Source organism: Centruroides sculpturatus, unplaced genomic scaffold (genome assembly GCF_000671375.1).
Source record: "Centruroides sculpturatus isolate CEXI.00-Female unplaced genomic scaffold, Cexi_2.0 scaffold97, whole genome shotgun sequence".
NCBI lineage: Eukaryota > Metazoa > Arthropoda > Arachnida > Scorpiones > Buthidae > Centruroides > Centruroides sculpturatus.
The window spans coordinates 51332-78932 of NW_019384412.1; the positions used below are offsets into that span (position 1 = coordinate 51332).

General features: G+C 26.5%; 1 protein-coding gene across 1 annotated transcript in view; it reads left to right on the forward strand.

Annotated features, from left to right (window-relative positions):
• The window catches only part of LOC111619039 (cyclic AMP-dependent transcription factor ATF-7-like), a 52010-nt gene that overhangs the window by 15248 nt on the left and 9161 nt on the right, over positions 1-27601 (forward strand). Inside the window, exons 2-3 of the mRNA XM_023360678.1 lie at positions 16783-16879; positions 22123-22216. Of these exons, the coding sequence (XP_023216446.1) occupies positions 16829-16879; positions 22123-22216 (145 nt within the window). The 5' untranslated portion in view covers positions 16783-16828. The remainder of the gene's footprint in view (positions 1-16782; positions 16880-22122; positions 22217-27601) is intronic.

Genomic DNA, 27601 nt, shown 5'->3' on the forward strand with positions numbered 1-27601 from the left:
CCGTTTCCAGACTAATTAGAGAATTTTTACGTTTAGTCAAACGAACTATTTTCAACGTTTCTGGAACGTTTACAATCGTTCTATAATCGAACCAATATTCGAATTTTATGTTCAAATTTAATTCGAACAAATTCGAACAAAACATTCGAAATAGAAAGCCACTTTCAACCACTTTCAGCCTCATATCTCCCGCACCCTTATAGCTATCGAGACGCAACCACCCCTATTCACAAATGGAGACTTGGGGCTACCACCACATACAAACACCATTCACGTGCGATGTGTAGTTTTGGAGGAAAAATGAAATACAGTGGAACCCCGGTTAACGAACTTAATCCGTTTCGCGACTCCGTTCGTTAACTGAATTGTTCGTTAACCGAAGCAATTTTTCCCATAGAAATTAATGCAAATGCAATTAATCTGTTCTAGTCTCCGAAATTTTTGTCATTTTATTTGAAATATACAGTAATTTTCTTTGATGAAAATGTAGGAAAACGTAGTATCTATCATTACAGCAACAAACATGTAAACTTTGTTTAATAATACCTTCGTTTGTTGTAGTTGGTGGCAGAAAAGTGGAGATATACGAACATTAATGATTAGAATGGGAATCCTTCCAAAAAAATAACGGGTAGCACTTCATCAGAAGAGTCTTCGTGTCGAAGTCTTTTTCGGTAAAAAACCCACCAGTGGCTAAGTGGTCTTCGTATCTTGAACACGACCTTCGTTCATGGGTTCGCACCTCGCTCAGACGGGCTGGCCACATGGAGTTTTCTGGGATTTCTCCACGTCTGTAACGCCTAAATAGGGGCCAGTTTCCCTTAAAAACACCTCCCAGATGGCATTCCCCCTAGTCAGATCACTCAAGTGTTGCGTTGCCATAACTTAACATAGAAACGAACACTTTCCGTGAGGAACAAGCAATTGATCTAAAGTTGATTGTCTTACTCTTTTAATCAAAATTTTTTTCAAACGCGATAGCGCATTGTCGTTTTCTATTGCCACTATGACTTTTTTCTTTCTTTGATGCCATATTGATGAAATATATAAATTACAAAACTGAAAAAAGAAGTATAGTACAAACGCTCGGAAAACCAATGCTTAACTCGCGCATGCCTAACACCAACTAAAATTTGACACAAAATACCGTTACGTTCGTTATCCGAATTTTGTTTGTTACCCGAGACAAAATTTTTGCAAAATAAAAGTTCGTTAACCAGGACGTTCGTTAACTGGGGTTCCACTGTATAGGGACATACATGTCCATTTTTATATATTATATATATATATATATAGATTTGATTTAAAAATTCAACTGTGGCACAAACCAAAAAATGAAAGAGTATCTTTCTGCATGCACTTTGAAATCTAATTTAAATAGCACTGACATTGATGATTTATGTTGTGATGTCTAAGGATGTGCGGTAATCTCAGCACCACTTACTTCTGAATTGGTAGTCTTGTTGTTGATGGTCAGGCTGTCGAGTTTCTTTAATTAACATAGAAAGTATAGGGAGTTGCCATTTGTTTGTGTCTAATCTGTGGCAAGCTCTTATCAAATAGATCATTCAGCAATTGGTGTGACGAGTTCAAAATTCTGTTTGTGAACCAATTTGTTTAAAAAGTATATTGTTTTAAAACCAAGGTTTGATTGTATTATGTTGTGTTATATATTATATTGTAATCAGCATAGTGCATGAAACCAATCTGTAGCACAATTTTATAATGTTTGCTTGCTCTCTTGTAAAAACCTATCATATTTTAGTTTATCACAGGACTAATTTTTTATATTAGTCCTGTGATGAACTAAAAGTATTATATTAATGGTTTGTTATTAAACTACTTTGAATTCTAAGAAAATAATTACATTAAATAATCATATTTAATGGTTTTTCTGTATTTATGGCTTTACAAATGGAATGAATTCATTGGCACAGTTTTTAGTCCCCTGCGAATTAGGTTTTATTAATTTATATATATATATATATATATGAGGGCTATTTAAAAAGTATTGGACCTTTGGTCGGCAAAAATACATTTATTGATGTTGAGGTACAAAACCCTAATCCCCTTCAAAGTAGTCTCCTTGGTAGTGTATACACTTCTCCCAGTGTTCCTGTCATTGCTGGAAACACTGCTGGAACGCATCTTTTGGAATGGCCATCAGCCAGTCTGTCGCATTCCGCACGATGTCTTCTCTAAACTAAAATCGGGTTCCTTTTAGTGGCGTATTCAGCTTGGGAAATAGCCAAAAGTCACACGGAGCCATGTGGGGAGAGTATGGAGCATGACGAACCACAGGAGTGTTGTGTTTGGCGACGAAAGCCTGAATCAAATGGGCGGATGCATTATCACGATGGAGCTGCCAAGTTTTGATCAACCACAGATCAGGTCGTTTGTGTCATATAGCATTGGAAAGACGACGAAGGACCTCCTGGTATTACTTCTTTGTGATGGTTTGGCCTTGTGGTGTGTACTTACGATACACCACCCCACGATTGTCGGAAAAACTGTCAACATGACCTTGATATTGCTGCGAACCTGCCGTGCTTTTTTTGGCCTTGAGGATTGTCCCCGAAAGCCTGCTGAATCTTGCGAATAGTTTACGCTTGGGTATCACCAAGGTTTTTGGCAAAATTTGATGTAATATTGCTGCTCACGTTGTTCAGTCATTTTCCAACTTACTTGTTAGTGGAATCTGATGAGAGCTCACTACACGTTCTCACTCATAGGCCGACTGCCAGCGACTGACACTTCCTGCAGGCGGAAAAAAATTCAGGGCTGTGCATGACTGTCCCCTCCACAACTCCACCGAAAGAGGCCTCCTGCGCATCATTGGTTTACGCGGAAAAAATAAAAGTCCGATACTTTTTGAACAGACCTCGTATGTATGTATATATTTACGTATGTATGAGGCTGTTTGTTTGTTTGTTTATTCACTATGCATGTCTAGGCTGTTTGACCAATTGCTACAAACTCTGCAGTTATGTCAAATACTTTCAACTTAGGTAATGTTGTACATTCCACCCCAAAATATTGATTGGATTTCTATATAGTGATCAGTTTCTGTCTACATTTTATTGCTGACTTTACATGTAGTACCATCTATTAGAAAAATTTAACTAAATATAATTCTTACAAAAAAAATATAATTTTAAAAATATATAGTACATAGAGGTAGTACATAGCATTTGCCTGTGTGGAGTGTAGTAGTGCTTTCCCTTGTACGTCATACTTTTTCTGTTAGCAATAGAGTTGTGCCAGTTATGTATCTAACTCCATTCAGGATAAATTTTTTGAATTGAAATAATGGACTTTCAATGCAAACCAAAAGTTCTTATATTAGGGGCAGTCAAATGAAAACGAGACAGACTATATAACAAGTGTGGCATGGAAGTTGGTAATGCAGGTAGGTGTGTATATAAAAGTGCCCTCTATTGGGAATCAGGAAGGAACAGCGTGAACGTTCACCGCTGTGCCATTGTCTGTTAGACATGCTCAAAGTGAGGTTGGCGAGTCGTGTGTGCATCCAACATTATGGAGGTCCGCTGCTTGTTGACTTTCTGGAACATGGTGCCACAATTAATACACAGCGGTACATAGAAACTTCACAAAAATTGAAGCATGCCATCAAATCCAAACACCCAGGAATGTTGACTGACAGCATCATTCTGTTGTAGGATAATGCCCACCCACATGTTACCAAGATTGTTTTGACTATGCTACAGAAGTTTCGCTGTGAACTTCTGCAGCATAGTCCATACACATCCTCCATACAGTCCCGATTTCCATATTTTTGGAGCCCCGAAGAAAGACATTTGTGTCCGTCAATTTGCTTTGGACGAAAAGATGCATGCCTGGGTACAATCATGGTTCTGTAGTAACCACAAACATTTTTCTATGAAGGCATTGACCATCTTGTCTCACAGTGGGATAAATGTATCAACAGTTATGGCAATTACTTTTGAAATAATAAACAGTTTACTTAATTTTTTCCCATCTGTCTCATTTTCATTTGACTGCCCCTAATATAATTAATCAGGGATTTTTTCCATTATTTTTCTGTATCTGGTCTTGACTGTCATCTATCTAACTCCTTTCTCGAGATCACGGAAGGACAGATAGACAGATGGATGACAGTGGGAATTTATAGGTTACAATTTTTTCAAATTGCAACCCAATAAGTATCCTCCAGTAACCAAATGGATAAAAACCACAGAACATCGGTAGTCAGTTGTGAGTTCGTGCATCACCAACAGACTGGCCACCTGGAGTTTTTCTGGGTTTTCTTCAAGTTAGTAACACTTAAATAGGGGCCAGCTTTACGTAAAAGTCTTTCTGGTTAGCATCCTTCTTGACAGATCGCTCACTTTGTGTTGCTGTAACCAAAAAAATCAAATCAATTTTAATAATTTTTCTGTAAATGTGATATTTAGGAGGATACAAGTATACTTAGTTAACCTTTTCTGGGTGGGACTTGAAAAAAATAAATAAACAAACAAAAAATGAAACCTGGACCCCACCTCTCCCCTGATTTAATCTCTCTTAATAACTCAAACCCATTGCCCCAAACTTCTTTCACTGATACTGCTTAAAGATGTTTTAATGTTCAGCCAAATTAATGTAGAGTACGTGTAACGATTTTAAGGCACAAAGTAGAGCTTGAATTTTTTCCTCTACCATTGTTTATTTTTCCTATTTATTATCATGGTAACATTGCTTCATTCAAAATTTCCTGTAGTTGAAGTCTGTGTAATATGTACTTTGTTCACATGTTGAGTCTTACTGTCAAATCTGCTTCCAGTATTCTTATGCCACAACTTTCAAAAGTTTCCTTTACTTAGTTTTTGCTGAACTCTACTTTTTCAATCTGGTTTCACCAGTTTTTTTACGGAATCACATAAAAGCAATCATTCTCGCATTTTTACAAGATTTTTTATTTAAACAAGTTTTATCAAGTCTTTCAGACATTAAGGTTACAACTTCAATCACATGTGGGGTCATCTCAAACTATCCAACATTTTTTTAAATATTAATAGTAGATCAGTATTAAGTAGTAGTCATTGACTGTCCTCTCTTTTGGAAGGAGATCAACTACTATTTTTGGCTGAATTAACTTCAACCTCTATCTGCAACAGTCCCTTCTTCCTGTCAGACCCACTGGTATGGTGGCGTTCGAATAGGAAAATTACACAATACGAGGTTACCAGCCTGCACGAAATATGTTTTAAGTAGTTTTTAGGGTGCTGAGTTTAAATATTTGATCCATTTTTCACAGAATTTGATTTGTTGGCATATATTCAGCTGTGAATGAGAGTTTGTTAGAGCTAATATTAGAAAAAAATATGATATCTTAAATTTTTTAAAGGTATTATATTTTCAATTGATGTCTACTTGATCAATGAAACTGCCATTTCATACCAATCAAGTATTGCAATAAATGTGACAATGATAGGCTAAAACAACCAAACTCTTTATATGGTTTTTGTTTTAATATTTGTTATATTGTAGTATTTGATTTATATAACTACAAAGGTTATCTTACATAAGGGTTTATATACCAAGTGACCAATCTAACACATTTTTAAAATTTTCTTCCTCTACTGTACACAATTTAAAGAATTTTTAACATGTATTAGATTGGGACTTTGGTGTGATAAACTCTTATGTAAGATAACCTTTGTACTTATATAAATCAAATACTATAAAATAATAGAAGGATTAGAAGTATGAAATAATATAATAATCTTAATGTTTGTACATAGTTCTTGCCCAGGCAATGCCAGGCTTACCTGCTAGTATATTATATTTGAGATTGAAACATCAACCTATCTTTCTGTTAAGATGTAAGAGCTCCAAACTAATTCTGAAATGCATGTAAATCAAGGAACAATCATTTCTAGTGTGTGTAAGACCATTTTTGCATACCAAATGCAAGTTATTACATATATTAATCAGAAACAAAAGAACAGTGATCAATGTCAACCTTCCACATAAATAAATTCATATAAAATTACATGTCCTGACTGACTGATTGATTCATCATTGCCCAGAGCAAAACCGCTGAACCTAAAGAGCGGTTTTGCTCTGAACTTTGGTACACAATTAAAGTACATCATGAAAATGCACACTAAGAAGCAATTTTTGGAAATTCCCTTGTGGCCGGAGAGGGAGAGGATTAAGGCTCAACGCGAAGGATGGCTTCTACTGTGCTATTTTAGATGTGATTTTTTGTTTTTGATAGTAATAACTTAATTTCCAAATATACAATATTTACCAAATCATCCAAATTGTTTGCCTGAGCAACAAATGTTTATGAATTTACTAGCTCATTTGCTAGTAAATTCATAAATCTTTAAAATTCAGTATTAATTTTAATGAACAAATGTAGTAGTCATCATCAGGTTTTAATATTTGATATTTGAAACTGATTCATTAAAAAAATTTCCCTTGACTTTTTCAAGGGGATCAGGAGATAGAGGGGGGTCACATGTCATATTACAAATGGGGTCGGACTTAATGAAGATTTTATTCATTACTATCTTACCCGTCGCGCATTGCTGCGATCTCAGAAGAGATGAAATTCAAGCAAACTCGTTATAATAAAATTAAATTTTCATTTTATCATTTTTATTGAAACTTATTATTATTCATCTTCATCGGGAAAACATTTCAAAGTGTCGTTTCAATTCTATTTATTTATTGGAGTGCTCGTGGATACACGATATTTTTTGTTTTTTCGTCTGGTGCGTACACGAATAATTCGGAAGGTTTTCCGACGCGTGAGCTGGCCACATACANAATCTTGTAGGTAGTCAGGAGACCAACAACCGGGTAAAAATAAAATACAAAATGGCGACTCTGTTTCTACAAACAGGCGCGAGTGCGAGATTTGCGCATGTGTTGCTCGTTGGAAAGTTCGAAATGCGAACGTTGCGAAATCGAATTTAGACAAACGTGTGATACCCGTTACGCGTATATTCTCTTGCTCTTGTTATTTCGATTTTCTTGTGTGTTGCTGACACCATATTTAGATCCATTTGACCCATTAATTTCACCGAAAACGCCTCGTGGACTATTTCGTGGTCGAGGCCGGCGAAGTTTGAACGATCGCGCTCAAAACCAGCGATACCAAAGAATGGGGAATGAGAACGACACCCGCCGTGAGCGTCGAAGTGATCCCACTTACCGTAGTCAAGAACAGGTCCACGACAACGCAGCCCGCCGTAATCTACGCCAAGACACCGAATACTGGTGTCAGCTTTTCCTCATTGGAGTATGCTCATTTTTCTCTTTTCCTTAGAAAACGGTGCGTAGTCGAGCCCTGAGTGTCCGAGACATAGTCTCGCCCCAAAAATTTACTTGTTTTTTATTTAAAACTCATCACTACTCTCAAAATTAAACTTTTTGTCATTTTATAATAATTAATAATAATAATTTTTTAAAAATAAAATATCATAATAGGTGGGGTGCCATCACAGTTTTGAATATTGTTGCTGGGACTCATTGCTGAATTTTTTTTTTATCACTTGTTGTAATTTGTTTCAGAAATGAGTCATTTTTGTTGCACTTAAGTGAATCACAGAAATCCAATCCAATAAGTACTTTTCACTCAATTTGTGAGGTATCCAAATATTCATATAATCAGGCTTCTTTAAGTGCATTTTTTCTCAAATATAGTACTTTTTCGATGAATTTGTAATTCCTGTTATTTTCCATGTCATATTTCAATTAAAGTTTTAATTTGATCATCGTCAGTGATGCCAGATCGTCCCAAGTACAGAGTATTTTTGAGGTTAAAATTACCTGCTTTGAATTTAGCAAACCATTTAGAAACTGTTGATTCAGACAACAAAAAATTATTACCAAAAAATATTTCAGTTTGTGTTGTGATTTTGTCTTTCTGGAAAAAAAAAAAGCATCAAATGTCAAAAATTTATCTTGTTTACTTCCTTTTGAATGAACATACAGATTAAACATGACTTTTAAAAATCCTAACAAACTCTTTTGCAATGGATGTGTCTCAATGCCACATTTCATTATATGCATAGATATCTAGATATCTTACACTTTTAATAGTTTTGACGTCTTCCAATATATTCAATTTCATTTATTAAAACTTACTATGTACTTTTTGGATAACCCAATACTAACTTCAGTTTTTCTAAACTTGTTTATATAATAATTTAAATTACTTCTTGTTTATTACTTTTGTATTATTTTATATATTTAAATAGATGGATTATCATTATTAATGTGAAAACAAGTCCAACTTCTTTAAAGATAACAAAAAACAACTGCTTGATTTACAGAAATAAATGTGAACTCCAGCAAAATAGTTTGTTTTTTGTTATTTAATAAAGAGCAGTGCTTTTTTTCTATAAAAAAGTTACTGTCAGTACAGTATACGGTGACTGAACATACAGAATTTTTAACTGAACAACTGTTGTTACTACATACCAGCTATCAATACTTTTTTATGCTATCTGTTAGTATGGCATACCAACACATTCTGGTTGAAAAATAGCAATGATAAAGAGCAATGCTACAGATTATTTATAGATTTAAGTAATTACTGAATGTCAAAGATGGTAAAGGTAACAGCTGGTTGACAGATGCAAATTTTTGAACTAGTGTGTTTTTTATCTTTGATGTTTGGTAATTCATTTTAAGTTTGGTTAATTAATGGACTTTATTTTATAATTTGGGTATTTGTATGTTTTCAATTTGTTTTTAAATTTAAAAATAATGTTAATTTTAGTTATTTATATGACTTAAAATTTCTTTGGTTGTTCATATCTTTGGTTGTTCATTTCCGTTTCTAGTTTCTTTTGATTTACTAAGCCCATATTTTGGCTTTTTTTAGTAACTTCAATCACACAGGGATACATTAATTACATATATAGACTTTATTATTGTGTGCATTTTGGATTCTATTAAAAGAACCCAAAATGCATTTTTGAATACAATAATAGTCAATATATTCAATTAATGTATCCTTGTATGATTGAAGTTATTAAAAAATGCTAAAATTTAGGTGTAGTAAATCAAGAGAGCCATATCTTATTGAAAAATGGTGCCAGGAGGAAGTTGAAGGATAGCATAAGTTACAGCATGTTCTAATAACTTGGACTCCATTCACTGTGGCCTAGCACATGGTCCTTTGTTAACATGCATCTAATTTGCCATCTCCACGTATGCTAGTAACCTCAGCACCAAAGTTTGGTATTTTTCACAAATGGCCACAAATGTCAACATAAAATATACACCATTAAATATATAAATTTACATCTTTTGCCACACCTGTTAATAAGGATGTGTATCAACGCATGTGCCGTATGATGTCATAATTGAAATTTATAGCACACACATAATAGTTTTTAATTCTTAATGTTAATTTTTGTGTCTGATGATGATGAACATAAGTTTGTTGAAAGCACTTGCAATATAATAGTTGTATTGTTAAAATATACACCATCTTCCACTCTGATATGAATACAATGCAAATTATAAATTTTTCTTTTATTAAATTTAAGCTGGACATCCTGTATTTAAAGTAAAAAATTTTTCTTTAAAATATCTTTTTATATTTAAAATGACTAAAGATGGAAGGAATTGTTTTGAAAATAACATTATTATAAAAGTAAATAAATATTATATTAGATTCTGTTTGTCTGTTTAGAGTTTTGGCAGATTTTTTTATTTTAATGTTTACTAAATCATAGTGTTTAACTAATAATGGATTCACTACATTCAATAAAACTATTTTTAAATGTTTAAAATCATAATCCAAACATTTATATATTCATATTATCAGTTGTTTTAGAGAGATGACAAATAGATTAGAAACAGGGAATAGGGCATACTAGATTTATTGTAACTTAATATTGGTATAAAATAAAAGTAATAAAAAATTAAGCTTGCTTGGAGGAAATCTAAACACATCTACTTCTGAATCTATCTTACTGATTTTCAGTGATATAAATTCTTTCAAAAAATAACAATAATAATATATTCTAAAAGTGTTGCAAATAACTTTTTAAGAACATTTAAGTTTTTAAATTATTTGGAATACTTTCAAACTCTTTTAATAATTCATGACTGAAGATGATCGAACAATGCTTGAAAACATTTGGATTTTGAATGTTCAGAAGATTCCTTCAAAAAAAGAAAAAAATTAAATTTATGCTTGTTTTGTTTGGTGTTTTAAAACTTTGGTTTTATTTTATTATTTAAGTTTGGAGCTACAATCGGTTTTGGTTTTATGTTATGTTATATTTTCTTAATTTTTATTCTTTTTCTTGTTTTTATTTTATAGGTTAATCATCCTGTTAATTATTTAATTCATTTAAATTTAAATTTGCACTTAAAATATTAAGTTTAAGTGTAAAATTAAAAAAACCAAATGTTCTATTTTGGAATGCTTTATAATTAAGTTCAAAACCTGAAGATAGCCTATGTTAATAAGTTGAAAATGTTTGCTCAATAAACAATGGTAAATTTTAACTGGTATAGTAAGATTATTAATGGATGTTTGTTTTAAAAGATTCTAAAAAACTTAAAGCTTTAAAGCTTGTTTTAAAGCTTTTTGATGATAAATAAAATTTTTATAACAGAACCTAAAATAGCTTACTTAAACATTTTTAATTTTTTGTGTGTTCATTTTTAAAATAAAATATGATGTTTTTATAATTTTAAATAAATTATTAAAAACATCATTTAATCAAAATTCCAGTTAAGAGTATTTACAAGTTACTATTCTGTAACAACTGCTACTCGCTGGATAATAGTGCAGTAAATACAGCTTAAACAACCTTTGTAGATCCAGAATAAAACTTTTAAAAAATTTATTGAAAAAATACACTGGCTAATGTTTTCAATTAATTCTGATCTTTGGGTCAGTTATGTTCTATAAGTAATGACAAACTTACCTTTCATATGTTTCCATCAGTATTGTAAAAATTAATGCAAACATTTTTAGTTACATTTAGGGGCTAACATCAAGCTTCTATAGAAGACTGTTTTAGCCAAACTTTTGGAATTTGAAACTTTTTGGTTCCAGAACCTTGATTTTTAGAATTTTTAAAACAAACATCCGTTTTTTTTTTCCTGTCACTGCATCATCAACCAATGCCATCAATGTCAAAAATGTTTTCACAATAAATTTATATAAAATATAAAACAGTGTTTCCCAATCCATGTGCTGCAACACGTGTGTCATGAGAGTGCTTCAGGTGTGTTGCAGAAATATTAAATATTTTTTAAAATGTTTAATAAGCTCTTTAAAATTTTATTTTTTTTCATTTTTTTACTGCCAGCCAACTGAAGGAAGGAGGTACTGTATATACCAAAATGCTGATTGTTGCAAAATTTGTGGCATCAACCTACTCCCTCGCAAAAGTTCTGTGCATCTGTGTATGCATATGACAGTGTACCATCTCTCTAGAGTTTTATAAACGTTGTCATTTACCAGCTAAAAGACCAATACTAGCTCTTTACACATTGATTCAAATAGTATTTTATTTTTATAGTATATTTGTAAAATTGTGAGTTTTGTCTTGGTAAGTTGAGCTTCCATATTATCAAACTTTTTAAAAATCAACTTTATTTTGAGTTTTAGATATTTTTATATTAAAAATTATGGTGGTATATCACAGGAATCTTATTAAATTTAAGTTGTGTTGCTAATCCAAAAAAGTTGGGATACACTGGCTTAAAATAATATTGTTGAACATACAAATGGTTGCATAACTGGAAATCATTTCTGCATCTTTGTTATTTATACTGTATATATCCTTCAGCTGTTATATATCTCCCATGTTTCTAGTATTCTCAGTTTATCGGTGTGTAGGGTTTTCTTAATTAACTTGGTATCCCATTATATTGACACCCTGGGCTCTATCGCATATTAGATCACAAAGTTATGACAATGTCATACTTATGTTCTGCCATCCTTCATGTCCAAGTTCTGTTAGTGGATCCTATGTATATGAGGTTATTATTAAATCTGCTATCATATAGTGGTATGGAGTAAACTTCCAGTATTTTGTTAAAATTGTAATTATCCTTTTGTATCCATATGGAGTCTGAAGATTGTTAAGTTACATTAAAAACGATTGATGTATTGGTGTAACTTGCTATAACTGGAATGTGTCAAAGAACATATTACAGAAATTTAAAACCAACATGTATTGTTATATAACGTGAAAAATACATTAGAAAGTTATAAAACAGATGAGATAGTGATGTTATACTAATATATTGCTATTCACAATTTATTTTTGTTGTTCTAATTAAAGACAAAGTCCTTAGGCAGTTTTTTTAAACCTTATGAAACATACAGCTCACCAACCAATTAACCAGTGTGAATAACGTTTAAGTGACTAACATTTTCATTAACCCTTCTGGGCACTTCTTCAGGTCTCTTCTTAATTCAATTCTTTAAACCTTACACAATCATATTAAATGAGCAAATTTTAATTTTTAATTTTTTACATATAAGATTTACTTACAATTATATTGCATTGTAAGATTATATTTTTAAAATCATTCAAAATCAGACCTTATACATTGTGATCATATTGTATATTTTTTCATTTTGTTTGATATTCAGAAATTATTACAGTAGACCCCCCTATAACGCTTAGATACGTTCCACGCTAACCGAAAATTACGTTGTAGGAATGATTAAATATGTGAGCCAATCGCAGCCCGATAGGTGGGAACTTTACGGACTAAGGCTGTTCGAAAGGTTTTCTTCTATAAAATTAACCGATTCTAGACTAATTCCACTCAACATTTCCAAAATACGTATAATTTTTTGGGAATAATCTGTATAAACTATGCTATAAACAAAAAATTATAGGATTACTTACCGAGTGTGTACCGTTCGACTACGCCGTTGCTTAAAGCTGGTTTTCACCGCGGAACAGCACATTAAACGGCGGCCGCGATTTCTAATAACGAATTTTTCGCATAAAAATAACTTGACCTTTGGAGACATCATTAATATAAATAATTTTTATGGCCGTTGAATAAGAAGTGTTTCTTTCACAAGAAATGTATAAAATTAGTGCTGTATTAGACTTACGGTACCTAATTTACATACTGTGCAGACGATAATAAACTCAACTTACTAGCCTAAAATCTCCGTAGCGTGTTGCCAGGCGGCAGAAAGCATATATATAATTATAATAAAGTTACAATAAATTAAGTTAATATATAATTATATATACAGTACCTAATTTATATATAATTAATATATAATTATATGTACAGTACCTAATTTATATATAATTTATATATAATACTAAACAGACGATAGCAAACTCAATTTAGCCGCTCCGTAGCGTGGCGCAGGGCCGGAGGAAAGTAGTTCGGCTGCTCATCCACTATTGGTCCAGACTCTATCAATCTTGTCGCGAAACGACGTTATAGGAGGTACGTTATACGAAAGTTGCTACAATTTTTTCGCTACGTTATAGGAATTGTCGTTATAGGAACGTACGTTATAGGGGGGTCGACTGTACAGACATTTACTTCTTTTACTGACAGTTGTAGATCAATTTTAAAACTAATATTAATTAATTAATTATCTGAGCACTATAAATAGCTCTTTTTAGGACTTATCATATACTATCGAGAACTCACTGGGAGAGTGATGAACATTAAATATTTATTTGTAACCACAGTATGCAATGCATTCTGGCATCAGTCTCTGAGTGAGTTTGCAATAATGTGTGATAAGTCCTAAAAAGAGCTATTTATAGTGCTCAGACATAAAAAAAAACTTACAAACTAGAACAGTATACTAATCAATACACTAACACCTAAATGTTAATTCCAGCATATAATCTTTAATGTTCCAAACGTTTTTGGCTCTCTTTCAGAGACCCTTTTCAGGAAAGATTGCATAAATACAAAAAAACAGTTCTATCGTTTGATTAGCCGTAGCTTTCAAACATAGCTGTGTTCCAAATTTTTAAACACTCACATGATGTTCAAAACAAAGATCGTTACATATTATCATACACTATCATACATATAAATAAATTATTTTAAATAAAGCTATAAATAAATTATTAATAATACAAAAATTAACTTAGTTAAAAAACTGGATAAGCAGTAGTGTATGTGTGTGTAGTAAGTCAAATGCTGTTTTATTTTGTCAATGTGTCATAATAAGGGATATGAATGTCAGGGAAAGTTGTGAAATTTAAAACAAACATTTGAATAGGAATCCTGTATATTTTATATGCTGTATGTTCTTATATGCAGACTGCTCTCATTTTATACTAGTTTGATTTATGTCAATTGACAATAATGCTGGTTTTAAATTTTTCCAAAAATATCTCAAAATATATTTTTATACAATGTGCAGAATATTTTTGCAAATGCTAAATTCAAATACTTTTTTCATTCCTGTTGATAGCACTAATAATAATGATGCTTTAATACTATTAATACTTATTCTAAAAGGTATTGGTTTTTTTTGTTCTATTCTAAAATGTTTATTGTTCATATTGTATTTCACCACTTTAAAGTGATTGTGTAATTCATTAAAATCTTTCCAAATCAAACTTCCTTAACTTGAATCTGTTTACAAGTTCCAGGCATAGTATATAGTGTTTAACATATAACAAGGTTTTGTTAAGCAGAAATTGTATCTCATCTTCCATATTCACCCAATCTTGCTTCTTCTTATTACCACTTGTTTTATCTCTTCAAAATTCTTTAAACAAACAAACAGTGCTTTATCTCTAATGATGATGTAAAATGGCACTTGGAACATTTTTTGCAAAAAAAAAAGAAAAACACAACTGGAAGTTTTTAAACAAGGTATTATGAAAGATTGCAAAAGGAACTTGGTAAAAATGGTGACTATATATTATTGAATAAAATTTTTATATTCTATAAAAAAAATGGTCTCTTTATTTTCACCTAAAAAAAGTACAGACTTATTGACCAGCTCAATACTTGCAGTCAATGTTTCCTCTATTTATTCACATAGTTGTGTTGGTGTCAAAATGCAGCTTGGAAAAAGAAGTGAGAAAAAATTTTCATATTATCAGTCATACTATCATCTCTCAGAATATTGCAGATTCCTCTTATATCACCCTGTTTATAGAAATTATTTGGATCATCATGAATGTTTTGTATGTAGATGCCCTGCTGTCAGCCATGTGTGCAGGAAGTAAAAATACTTGTTTAATACGATAGAAATCAGTGCAAATGTACAACTTAGAGGAAACATTGTTTGTTATCAGTCTGAAAGCATTTAAAGAAAATTTTCAGAAATAAACAATTCATAAGTTTTAAATTGCATGTCATTCTGAATATCATGATGAAATCTGTTTTGTCTAGGACATGAATCCAGTCCAGTGTAATTGTGCTACATGCACTAACCATCAATTAGTTACTTACCAGTTGTCTCAGTTATTAGATTGACAATTGTATTACATTGCTTGTGTTTGGGTAACCCTTACTTTACTTAAATAGTGACTCAAAAGTTCAAGACTAATGGCCCAAAGTGCAAAAGTAATGATACTAGCAATTTAGATATGCCAAAGAAATAGTATAACTCATAAAGTGTTTTCTTTACATGAAAAGGTTAAAGTTTATTGCTTAGTGTAATAAAATTTGTGATTGAGATCTTACATGATCACAAATTTTATTACACTATATTTTTATGTTGTTTCATTTTATTATTAGTTTTTATTAATCTCTTACTGTACCTAATTTATAATTTTCTAGAAAATAAATGGAGAATTTCTTGAGAAATTAACCTTCCAGGAGTGTATGGAGCATATTAGATCCAGTTTTTAGTCCAAAATTGTGTAAATATGGATGTTGCATAAAAATTTTATTTTTACCTTTTATTCTGTCATTCGTTCACTTTCTAACCAAGTAAAATGCTTTTAGTTAGGTAATAATACACTTTTTAGAAAATATTTTTTTTTAAATTTTTTTATAAAAAAAAAAAAAAAAAAAAAAAAAAAAGATAACCACTGTCTATTGTGCATTATACAATTTTATTACTTGGTGAATCTAGTCATTTCTTTTAAGAGACAAAAAGATGATGCATTCCATGCTATTGCTGTTTAGAAATTTGAGAAATATCACGCATTTATACAACAGTAGCAAATCCAAATAACAAGTTATCTTCACTATCACTCATATTAGTAGTGAACCAGTTTACAGTTTAGATTTTGAATTCTAGCCTGAATCAACTCCAAGCCAGCTTGAAATTTCTCTTTTGGTGAATATTCATCTCAACAATTCTTGGCGTATTCATATTTCATGCAACATTAAGATTAGATTCTAGTGGATTTGAAAATAATTAGCTTCTTTCATAGCATGTTAATTAATTTAATTAAATAACTATGTATTTTTCTAAAAATGAAAGTAGTTTTTCTGATTTTAAAGATTTGGTTTGACAAATTATTGAATTATCATTAATTAAAATAACAAAATATTTCAAACCTGAATAATAAAGAAGTCAAATAAAAAAAAATTTGGAAGATCTCATATATATAATTTGACTCAAATGCTTTTCCTTGGTAAATAAAAAGACATTATCATAATCTATTCAACAAATTTTATAGTGTTAATCTTTATATAAATTTGAAATATGATGTAACTTTTTGCGATTATTTTTAGGCTACATTTTTAAATTGATACATTTAAGTATTGTTATGTAAAAAATTCAGTTTATATAATTGCTATAAAGTTACTTTATTTTTGATTAATATTATAATTTATTAATAAAAATATATTTTACAGGTGTAATCTCATCATAATATGCTGGAACAAATTAAATTTGTATAATATGGGGGATGATAACAAGCCATTTGCATGTAATATTGATGGTTGTGGAATGGTAAGATCATTTTAATTACTATAAAATGGCATCTGTCATTTATTAGTATCGAGATGTTTTTAAAGATAGCGTTTGTAAAATATAACAAGTATGATTGAATATCAATTTTAAATATAACCTATAAGTAAAAATATACTGGAAGTATGTTTCTAGATTATTTCATTAAATATAAAATAATAAATACATTCATTGAAATGTTTATTCTGTAATATATTAATAAGAATATTGTGTTTTTTTAACAAGTTTTTAATAATAAAATAATTTGTGAATTTTAAGTTTTTAGTATATTATCAAAATAACTAGTAGAAGTGTTTTCATATTAATATTATTAATACCAAACAATAAATAAACTACCAATGCTAAAAAACATATGCAACAGAATATCCATAATCATGGTTGGTTGCTCTGCAAAACTCTCATAAATGCGGAAATTGTGAATATGGAAAAATAAATACATTGAAAAATATAGGATTAGAACATAGTATATTTTCTTACAAAAAATTTTACTATAGTGTTTCTAATCTATATCTCTGTTTTTCTTAATCTATCTTACTGTATTTATAATAAACATGCAAGCATCCATATTTGTTGAATTTTTATTCTCTGTACGTGAGCTTTGTCTTTAAGAAACATTAAGCAATTTCTTTAGCCATTTTCAGTATTTTATCTGTTGTGGTTTTTATATTATGATGATGATGATTTATAAGGATAAAAAAAAAATAACTAAAATTGCAAATAAAACAATGTTCACATTCATAATGCATACTAATATAAAATGTGACATTAATAGTTGCATCCATGTGTTAAAATAACATGAGAAATTACAAGCTAGTATCCATGGTCTAATAGTCAACAACACAATTTATTGTAGAATGCATTTAACATAAAATGTCTTTAAATTATTTGATTGTTTATGTATTGTTTCATTATTAATTTTTTAATTCTGCAAATTAGTGGATTTTAATTTCTTGAATACAGAATAATGGTTGCAAATACAAAACTCCAAATATGCAAAGTGTGCGAATAAAGAATGTGTGAATATTGGATTTCTACTATAGTTAAATTATATTGCAAAATGACAGTTTACTTATTTACATTTAGTCTGATAAATTATTGAATTTATACATACATATTATAATAATTATACACATTTAATATTAACAAATGTTAACATTAAATATGTACTAGGTAGGACAAGAAGTCCCTAAAATTCATTTGTAAAGAACAAAAACAAAATTAAAATGCAAAAATTAGTTTTATTTTTGGAAACTTTTTCCGTTAAGTGCAGGATAAGATATTACTTAAATGACCACCTTCTTGATGGCACAAATATCCTTTTTTGTCACATTTGCCATAACTTTTTCCAAAATATCGGGCGTTATTTGGCCAATGTTCCTCTATTCCTCAAATTGCTTCACAATATTCAGAATGATGTTTAGTGCTAGAGCCAAGTGAGAGCCATAAAATCTTCTAAATGTCAAGTTGCAATTATAAACCTGTGTTATTTTCAAAGAAACAAGATGATGATTTTTGTTCTTTCTGCTACTTTGTAGTTTTTCATATTAAATTTTAGATTTCACTCCCTAAAAAGAAATTCTTCATTGGGTTTCAATTTTAAAAAATTGTAAACCTATAAATTCTCACTTCGCTCATCTGTCCATCCATCTGTCCTTCCTTAATCATGAGAACAGAGTTATATAGATGAAAGATGAGACCAGATATGGAAACCTTAGAGGCAGGAGACTCAATTAACTATTTACAAACTCCAATGCAACCTGAAGTCATGTTATTTCAATTGTAAAATTTTTTCCTGAAAGATGTTAGGTAGGTGACTGGCACAACTCTATTGTTAAAGGAAAAGTATGATGTACAGGGGAAAGCCAGTACTACTAATTTGAGGTGGAGAGCATATATTTTAAATTAAATAAATTTAAAATATCATTAATAATTGTTTGTTTTTAAAATTTTATTATATATTGCCTGATCTCAAATAAATTGATGGTTTAATTCTTTAAGCTCTTTGGCATTTTTAACTAAAGAGAATATTATAGAGTTTAAGTGTGAGAGAATTTTGTAAACAAAAAATTTTACATTTATATATAGAAGTTTTGTTATAATTTATTATACTTTTTTTGTATTTGTTTTGTTTAATGAAAATCTTATTAGTTAATCAATAAAGTTAAAATAACTTTAGCTATTTTTTTACCTAGATTTTGAATGTATACTTTGTTTCCTTTTTTCAGTCATAGACATGTCCTTTCTTGAATTTTAAAAGCAACTAAGTATCTAGATTATAGGAATTACTTGGAATATACAAAAGATGATACAGATTTTCTGTGAATGTTGTTTTTGATATCATATTCTTTAAAACTAAATAGGATATTTAGAAAATATGCTTTACTAAAAGCTGTATATGATGAACTTCTGGTATTTTGAAATAATGAGAAATAAAAACAAATACACATACATATTTCTGGGTACTTCTACTGTAATGAATAACTGAAAAAGTTTATTACAAAAATTAACTAAACTTTCACATGAACATCTTTAGTGGCATGTAGGATATCAAAATTTATTATTCAATAAATATCAATCTATTAATATTTGTCTAAATTAAAATAAATGCATATTTTCTTATAAATTTGTTTGATTGTGATTACTTTTTTTTATTTCAGGTGTTTTAGTCCTTGATCTTTTATTTATGATAATTTTACATAAAATGTGAAATAGTTTGAAATATTAGGTTTTATCTAATGATTTTTGCTCTCTTTATCATCTGTAACTCTATTGATAAGTATAAAATTCTTTCAAAGAAACTATGATTGATTATCAAGCAGATTTAATAATTACAATATCACATTTCGAGATTAAAATTTTTGAACTGTAAAGTATATGCATACCTAATGATAATTTTTGGTCGTGTAGCTAATAAATTTTCTCATTAAAAAAAAAACAATCTGAACAGATGATAAATGAATATTTTGATATAGTTAACAAGAAATTTATATAAGTTAGTTTAAAAAACATTTTCAGTTCATGAAAATAAGAATTTTAATTTTGAAACAATATGTAAATAGATTATATTCAGACAATACATGAATTGAATGCTTATAAATTATTTAAGTAAGATTTCCTATAGTAATACTTAAATATAACATCTATCATTGATCTAAATAACATTCTAAACAAGTATTTACTAATGAGATCATATACTTCTGTAGATTATTTATTAACATCTTGACAAAAAATATTAAAGAATAAATAAAAGATATAATTATAACACTATTGTGAAATTGGATTTTCGTCTTTTCAACTATGATAAAATAAAAAGAAATTTTAAGTAAAAATCAGTAAAAATTTTAATAATGTTCACGATGATCTGCAAGTTCTCTTTGTTAATTATATGAAAGTTTTCAAATTTTATTATCAGTTTTTACAGAATATTTGTTTTATTGAAACTTTCTGTTATGATATCATAACAATTTTTGGATTAATTCTTTATTCTTCTTCAGAATAAACATGAAAAAAACTTTTTGCATATGTTGTATGCTTAGGCTTTCATGTGATCTTAGTTTTTTCAGATATATCTAGTGTTATTTCAGATTTGTTTCTCTGAAAGCAACCAAAATTATTTTAAAACTTACCTTAAATAGTAACATTTCTGACAAAATTCTTTTTAAATAAAGCAATGAGTGATATTTATTTATTGTCAGAACTAGTGAAGTTGTTGTAACCAAACATATTCAAGATTTAAATTCTAAATATTTTGATTTTTAGAGTGATTAAAAATTTAATTTTTTAAAATATCTGAAAAAATTTCGTTACAGTATTTATATTAATCTTAACAAAATAAGTTATTTATTGTTTAAATTAAACTTATTATAACAGTTAAAAAGTTTTTTTTTTGTGAAACATACTTATACTTACAAAGAGGCTCAGATGTTTGTGTCTCTTCTCAAGATTTCCAAAAAACAGGCCTCTGAAAATTGATTGTTTAACTTATAAGTCTTTGGAAGTTTCACATCTCCTTGGAACAGTGATAGCCAAGTGGATAAGATGCTAGGCACTGGAGATACACAATATAGGTTTGAACCTTTGCAATTTTGATTTTGTTTTTTAAATGTGTAGCATAATTATTTTATTTTTTCACCATATCATTAGCATGATTATTACTATTATTATTCCTCATGTTTATTTAACAACATAAAACAGTTAAATCTATAGAGATTTTGTTTTCACAGGAAATGACATCATGAAGTGTAGCTCCAGTACCTAGTATCTTATGTCTCTTTGGAATGGGATAGCCAAGTGGATAAGTCTTTGGAAGTTTCACAAGTAAATACTCAATTTTCAGAGCTTGTTTTTTAGAAACTCTTGAGAAATAGGCCCTATTATTTGGACAAGGAGCCATTTTTGTTTTTAGGGCTATATTCTCACCAAGTTTCTTTTGAATTGGCAATTTGAACATATGGCCTTCTTGTTAGAAATGTAGGTAATTGTTTCTGATCTAATTATCATAATATGAAGTTCTACAAAGTCTTTGTAAAATAACACATGAAACAAGTATATACATTTGTATATTTAGATTAGATTTCAGTTAAATTATTTAGAACACAGCTGTATTTAAGGGAATAAATTGAAGTAGTGGAAAAATAGTGTTTTCATTTTATATTTAGTTGCATGTGTCTGGTATTGCTTGTACTTTCGAGAGGGTAGGGATTGGTGTGGTTTGGTTGGGATAGAATGATTAATGTAATAGTCTTAGGTCGATAAATGTTCATATTAGTTACTAAGTGTTTACAATAATGAAACTGTAATGTTATGTTAATGCTTGCTTGGGCTTAGGAATGCTTAGGAATGGTTGGTTCCAAAACGGTATTTTTTTTTTTGTTGTTTTTTTTTTTTTTGCATCAAAGAATATTCATGCCAAATTTGGTGCAGATATGTTGAATAGTATAGAGATAGAGCTTTTTATCATATGTATGTATCTGTATATGTATATTTTTTATTTTTTCCTGTTAAATTATTTGATTTTATAAATTTTCTTTCTATCATGGAATAATATTTGTATATAGAGATATATTATGTATAGATTTGTTCCTAAATACTAACTTTACTATGAAAATGTAGTGTAAATTTGAATGAATTTATTAAATTATAATCATCAAATGATGCATTACTATTTTAATTTTTTGCAAATGTATTTCTAACTTTATTAAAATTAAATATTAACTATATTATAGCATTTTACAAATGAAGATCATTTGACTGTTCACAAAAGAAGACATCAAATGCGTTTAAACCTCAATTCATCAAATATTAGAAATACTGTGGCTGGTAAGAAAATTATTATTTTAATAAAATTGATGTTTTGAAAAAATATACAAATGATTCTAAACATTTAAAAACCAGAAAAAAATGCTTTAATAGAATTAAAAAAATTGAAATTCTAATGCTTTTTGGATCTATATCTGTTTCAAGGTCAATGCTTAAAAGATTATAGTTGCTATTATAATAATATCATAAATGATTGAGTTCCTATGAAAATAAAAAATAAATATTCATTACTAAAATAGGACAATAAACATCTGAAATTTGAAATTTTAAATCTGATTTTAGAATATGGACAAAACAGTTAAATTAACACATTCACTTCTTCAAAAACTGGTTGTATGGAACGAAAGTACACACAAATATATCCAAAACCAGTAAAAGGAGTAAAAATATTTACTGATAATGTCTTTGTCTGTTTCTAATGAACATCATCAGGTACAGTCGACTCCCCTATAACACTGTTAATTTTTCCGTTTTATATGAATTCCATGTTGTACGAGTCACTTAGATTTTACAAATATGAGAACTGTTCACAGCCCGGCACACGTATTTGTAAAATCTAAGTGACTTGTACAACATGGAATTCATATAAAACGGAAAAATCAACAGTGTTGTAGGGGGATCGACTGTATATCTTAAATAATGAATGTACAATATATAAGAATGTTCATATCAGTAAATATTTTCAAGTTTTTTTTTTTTTTTTGCGCTTTTGGATATAATTTCATTATATTAACATTACATTAAGTAAAGATTAACAAAATATTAAAATTAGAACTGTTCTGGGGAAAACAAAAATAAACAGCTTACTCCAACTTGCAAATTTTGGAATATAGTATACATATAAAAGTAATATTTTGTTATTTTAGTTAATGTAACATTAAGTTTAAAATTATTCCTATAGAAATAAACTTTACTCATTTTACTTTCCTGGCTGTTATGTATACATAACAAGGGAAAGTATTGGAATCATGTCAGATTTGACCCTCTGAGCTTTTTGCAAATCTGCACATTTTGAGACCACCTGAAATTCAAAAAAGTAAAAAAGTGACAAAAAATTGTGTGTGTTGGCATCTGTTTTGCTTTATATCTCAGGATGGGGTAAAGATTAAGTAATGAAATTTGGCATGTTGGTTTGTATATAAGAGGCATTAATACTTTTAAATTTTGGTAGTTAAAGGTCAAGGGGATGAGGAGAAAAAGGGGGTTGTGTATCTTTGATAGGGTCAGATTTAATGATGATTCTACTCGTTATTAACATTTATACTACATTTTTTTTTTTTTTTTTTTTTTTTTTTTTTTTTTTTTTTTTTATTTTTTTTTTTTNAAATATTTTCAAAATAGTTTTGATCCTACTATCAAAATTATTCTGTAAAGTAGAATATAAATTTAATTTAAAGGATATTACGTTTAATAGTGGCAAGAAAGAATGAAGTAATAGATAAATGGCATCATCATTTGAATGAAAAGAATAGAATACAAGTATTTCTTTTTTAAAAAATAACCAATAAAATATTTAGGCATTTATTTCATTATGTTTACAACTTGTAAAATCTTTGTTGATGAATTATAGATAACAAAGTTTAATTACTTCATTCAATTATTTATAGTAATTTTACCAGTATTGTTAATTTTAGAGAAGATTTAAAATTAGAAAGTTTGTCTTGTTGCATTCAGAGAGGGGGGAAAACCTATTTTTAAACTGTATTACTCAGAAGTAAAATTAATGTATAGAATTTTGAATTTAAGTATAAATATTGATCTCTTTCTCAAATCTGTATTTATTCATTTATAAAACTGTGTACAGTACTATATATTTTTAATACTTGCATTTGTATGTTTGTTGTTAGAGTTTTTCTTATATTAAAGCATTTATTAGATATTTCTTGTTGTATTACTCTATTAATTTCAGTTTACATAAGTTTAATAATTAGGAAAAGGATTGAATTTAACAGGCTATCAATATTAATTATAAATTGATTTATTTTAAATTTTGATTTTAATGATTGTGGATAAATTGCAAAAATGAGAACAGCCATCTAAATTTACAGCTGTTACTAATTTGTTATATTAATAAAGTTTAAATTATTTTTCAATAAAAAGTATAGTTTAACAAATCGTTTTAGAGCTTAAATAAAAGTAACAATGAAGTAATAAACGATAAGATGTTCAAAATGACAAATAAAATTCCGACCAAATGTTAAAATTGATTATCTTAAATGTTTGCATCAAGAATGCATAAAGAAGTGTTTTATTTGAAAAAAAATTAGACAAATTCTAATTTTTACTAAATCTGTTTTTGATCTGTTGACATTTTAAGTATCATAAAGTAATAAAAAAAATTAAACTTATAAAACTGATTTGAAACAAAATTAAAAAGAATTTAATTCTTAAATGTGTTATATTTTAAAACTTTTTTACTTTTATATTGTTTTATCAGTCTTTAAAAGGAATGAATTTTGAAAATATTCAAAAATTTATTTCAAAAAACAAACATTTTTAAAATATTTTTACCAAATTCTTTGTAGCATAAAATTATTTAAAATGTTAACAGTTTTAAACTACAAAATAATAATTAAACAAATTAAGTAGTAAAAAAAACAAATATTGTATAATATAATTTAAATGTAAAAAAAATAAATGAAGAGCAATTACACTAAAGGTGTGTATCTACCAAATCTGTGAATAAGTTTGGAGCTGCTTCAAACCAGTTCAACAAAAGTTCTGAACTTGGTTGATACATCTCTGAACTTCTGAGCCTTGTCCAACCTTTTGAGGAGCAACAACAAATGGCTTGGAGCATGCTGGGATCTGATTTGCAGTGTGGATGCCATAACAGTTAAAAAGTATTTGTTTGAATATTGAATTTGATTATTTAACAAAAGAATAAGTATGAAGTTCTAATTAAATGCATTATATTATTATTTGCACTTCATATATTATCTGACAATATTATCAGAAGTGTATATTATACACTTCAGATAATATTGTCTTAATTTTCAGAATATAGACTGTTGTGAAAACAGTAGATTTAATTGAATTGATGACATTCAGTTTTACAGAATATAAGGGATGCAGAATATAAAAATACAAAAAAAAAAAAAAAAAAAAAAAAAAAAAAAAAAAAAAAAAAAAAAAAAAAAAAAAAAAAAAAAAAAAAAAAAAAAAAAAAAAAAAAAAAAAAAAAAAAAAAAAAAAAAAAAAAAAAAAAAAAAAAAAAAAAAAAAAAAAAAAAAAAAAAAAAAAAAAAAAAAAAAAAAAAAAAAAAAAAAAAAAAAAAAAAAAAAAAAAAAAAAAAAAAAAAAAAAAAAAAAAAAAAAAAAAAAAAAAAAAAAAAAAAAAAAAAAAAAAAAAAAAAAAAAAAAAAAAAAAAAAAAAAAAAAAAAAAAAAAAAAAAAAAAAAAAAAAAAAAAAAAAAAAAAAAAAAAAAAAAAAAAAAAAAAAAAAAAAAAAAAAAAAAAAAAAAAAAAAAAAAAAAAAAAAAAAAAAAAAAAAAAAAAAAAAAAAAAAAAAAAAAAAAAAAAAAAAAAAAAAAAAAAAAAAAAAAAAAAAAAAAAAAAAAAAAAAAAAAAAAAAAAAAAAAAAAAAAAAAAAAAAAAAAAAAAAAAAAAAAAAAAAAAAAAAAAAAAAAAAAAAAAAAAAAAAAAAAAAAAAAAAAAAAAAAAAAAAAAAAAAAAAAAAAAAAAAAAAAAAAAAAAAAAAAAAAAAAAAAAAAAAAAAAAAAAAAAAAAAAAAAAAAAAAAAAAAAAAAAAAAAAAAAAAAAAAAAAAAAAAAAAAAAAAAAAAAAAAAAAAAAAAAAAAAAAAAAAAAAAAAAAAAAAAAAAAAAAAAAAAAAAAAAAAAAAAAAAAAAAAAAAAAAAAAAAAAAAAAAAAAAAAAAAAAAAAAAAAAAAAAAAAAAAAAAAAAAAAAAAAAAAAAAAAAAAAAAAAAAAAAAAAAAAAAAAAAAAAAAAAAAAAAAAAAAAAAAAAAAAAAAAAAAAAAAAAAAAAAAAAAAAAAAAAAAAAAAAAAAAAAAAAAAAAAAAAAAAAAAAAAAAAAAAAAAAAAAAAAAAAAAAAAAAAAAAAAAAAAAAAAAAAAAAAAAAAAAAAAAAAAAAAAAAAAAAAAAAAAAAAAAAAAAAAAAAAAAAAAAAAAAAAAAAAAAAAAAAAAAAAAAAAAAAAAAAAAAAAAAAAAAAAAAAAAAAAAAAAAAAAAAAAAAAAAAAAAAAAAAAAAAAAAAAAAAAAAAAAAAAAAAAAAAAAAAAAAAAAAAAAAAAAAAAAAAAAAAAAAAAAAAAAAAAAAAAAAAAAAAAAAAAAAAAAAAAAAAAAAAAAAAAAAAAAAAAAAAAAAAAAAAAAAAAAAAAAAAAAAAAAAAAAAAAAAAAAAAAAAAAAAAAAAAAAAAAAAAAAAAAAAAAAAAAAAAAAAAAAAAAAAAAAAAAAAAAAAAAAAAAAAAAAAAAAAAAAAAAAAAAAAAAAAAAAAAAAAAAAAAAAAAAAAAAAAAAAAAAAAAAAAAAAAAAAAAAAAAAAAAAAAAAAAAAAAAAAAAAAAAAAAAAAAAAAAAAAAAAAAAAAAAAAAAAAAAAAAAAAAAAAAAAAAAAAAAAAAAAAAAAAAAAAAAAAAAAAAAAAAAAAAAAAAAAAAAAAAAAAAAAAAAAAAAAAAAAAAAAAAAAAAAAAAAAAAAAAAAAAAAAAAAAAAAAAAAAAAAAAAAAAAAAAAAAAAAAAAAAAAAAAAAAAAAAAAAAAAAAAAAAAAAAAAAAAAAAAAAAAAAAAAAAAAAAAAAAAAAAAAAAAAAAAAAAAAAAAAAAAAAAAAAAAAAAAAAAAAAAAAAAAAAAAAAAAAAAAAAAAAAAAAAAAAAAAAAAAAAAAAAAAAAAAAAAAAAAAAAAAAAAAAAAAAAAAAAAAAAAAAAAAAAAAAAAAAAAAAAAAAAAAAAAAAAAAAAAAAAAAAAAAAAAAAAAAAAAAAAAAAAAAAAAAAAAAAAAAAAAAAAAAAAAAAAAAAAAAAAAAAAAAAAAAAAAAAAAAAAAAAAAAAAAAAAAAAAAAAAAAAAAAAAAAAAAAAAAAAAAAAAAAAAAAAAAAAAAAAAAAAAAAAAAAAAAAAAAAAAAAAAAAAAAAAAAAAAAAAAAAAAAAAAAAAAAAAAAAAAAAAAAAAAAAAAAAAAAAAAAAAAAAAAAAAAAAAAAAAAAAAAAAAAAAAAAAAAAAAAAAAAAAAAAAAAAAAAAAAAAAAAAAAAAAAAAAAAAAAAAAAAAAAAAAAAAAAAAAAAAAAAAAAAAAAAAAAAAAAAAAAAAAAAAAAAAAAAAAAAAAAAAAAAAAAAAAAAAAAAAAAAAAAAAAAAAAAAAAAAAAAAAAAAAAAAAAAAAAAAAAAAAAAAAAAAAAAAAAAAAAAAAAAAAAAAAAAAAAAA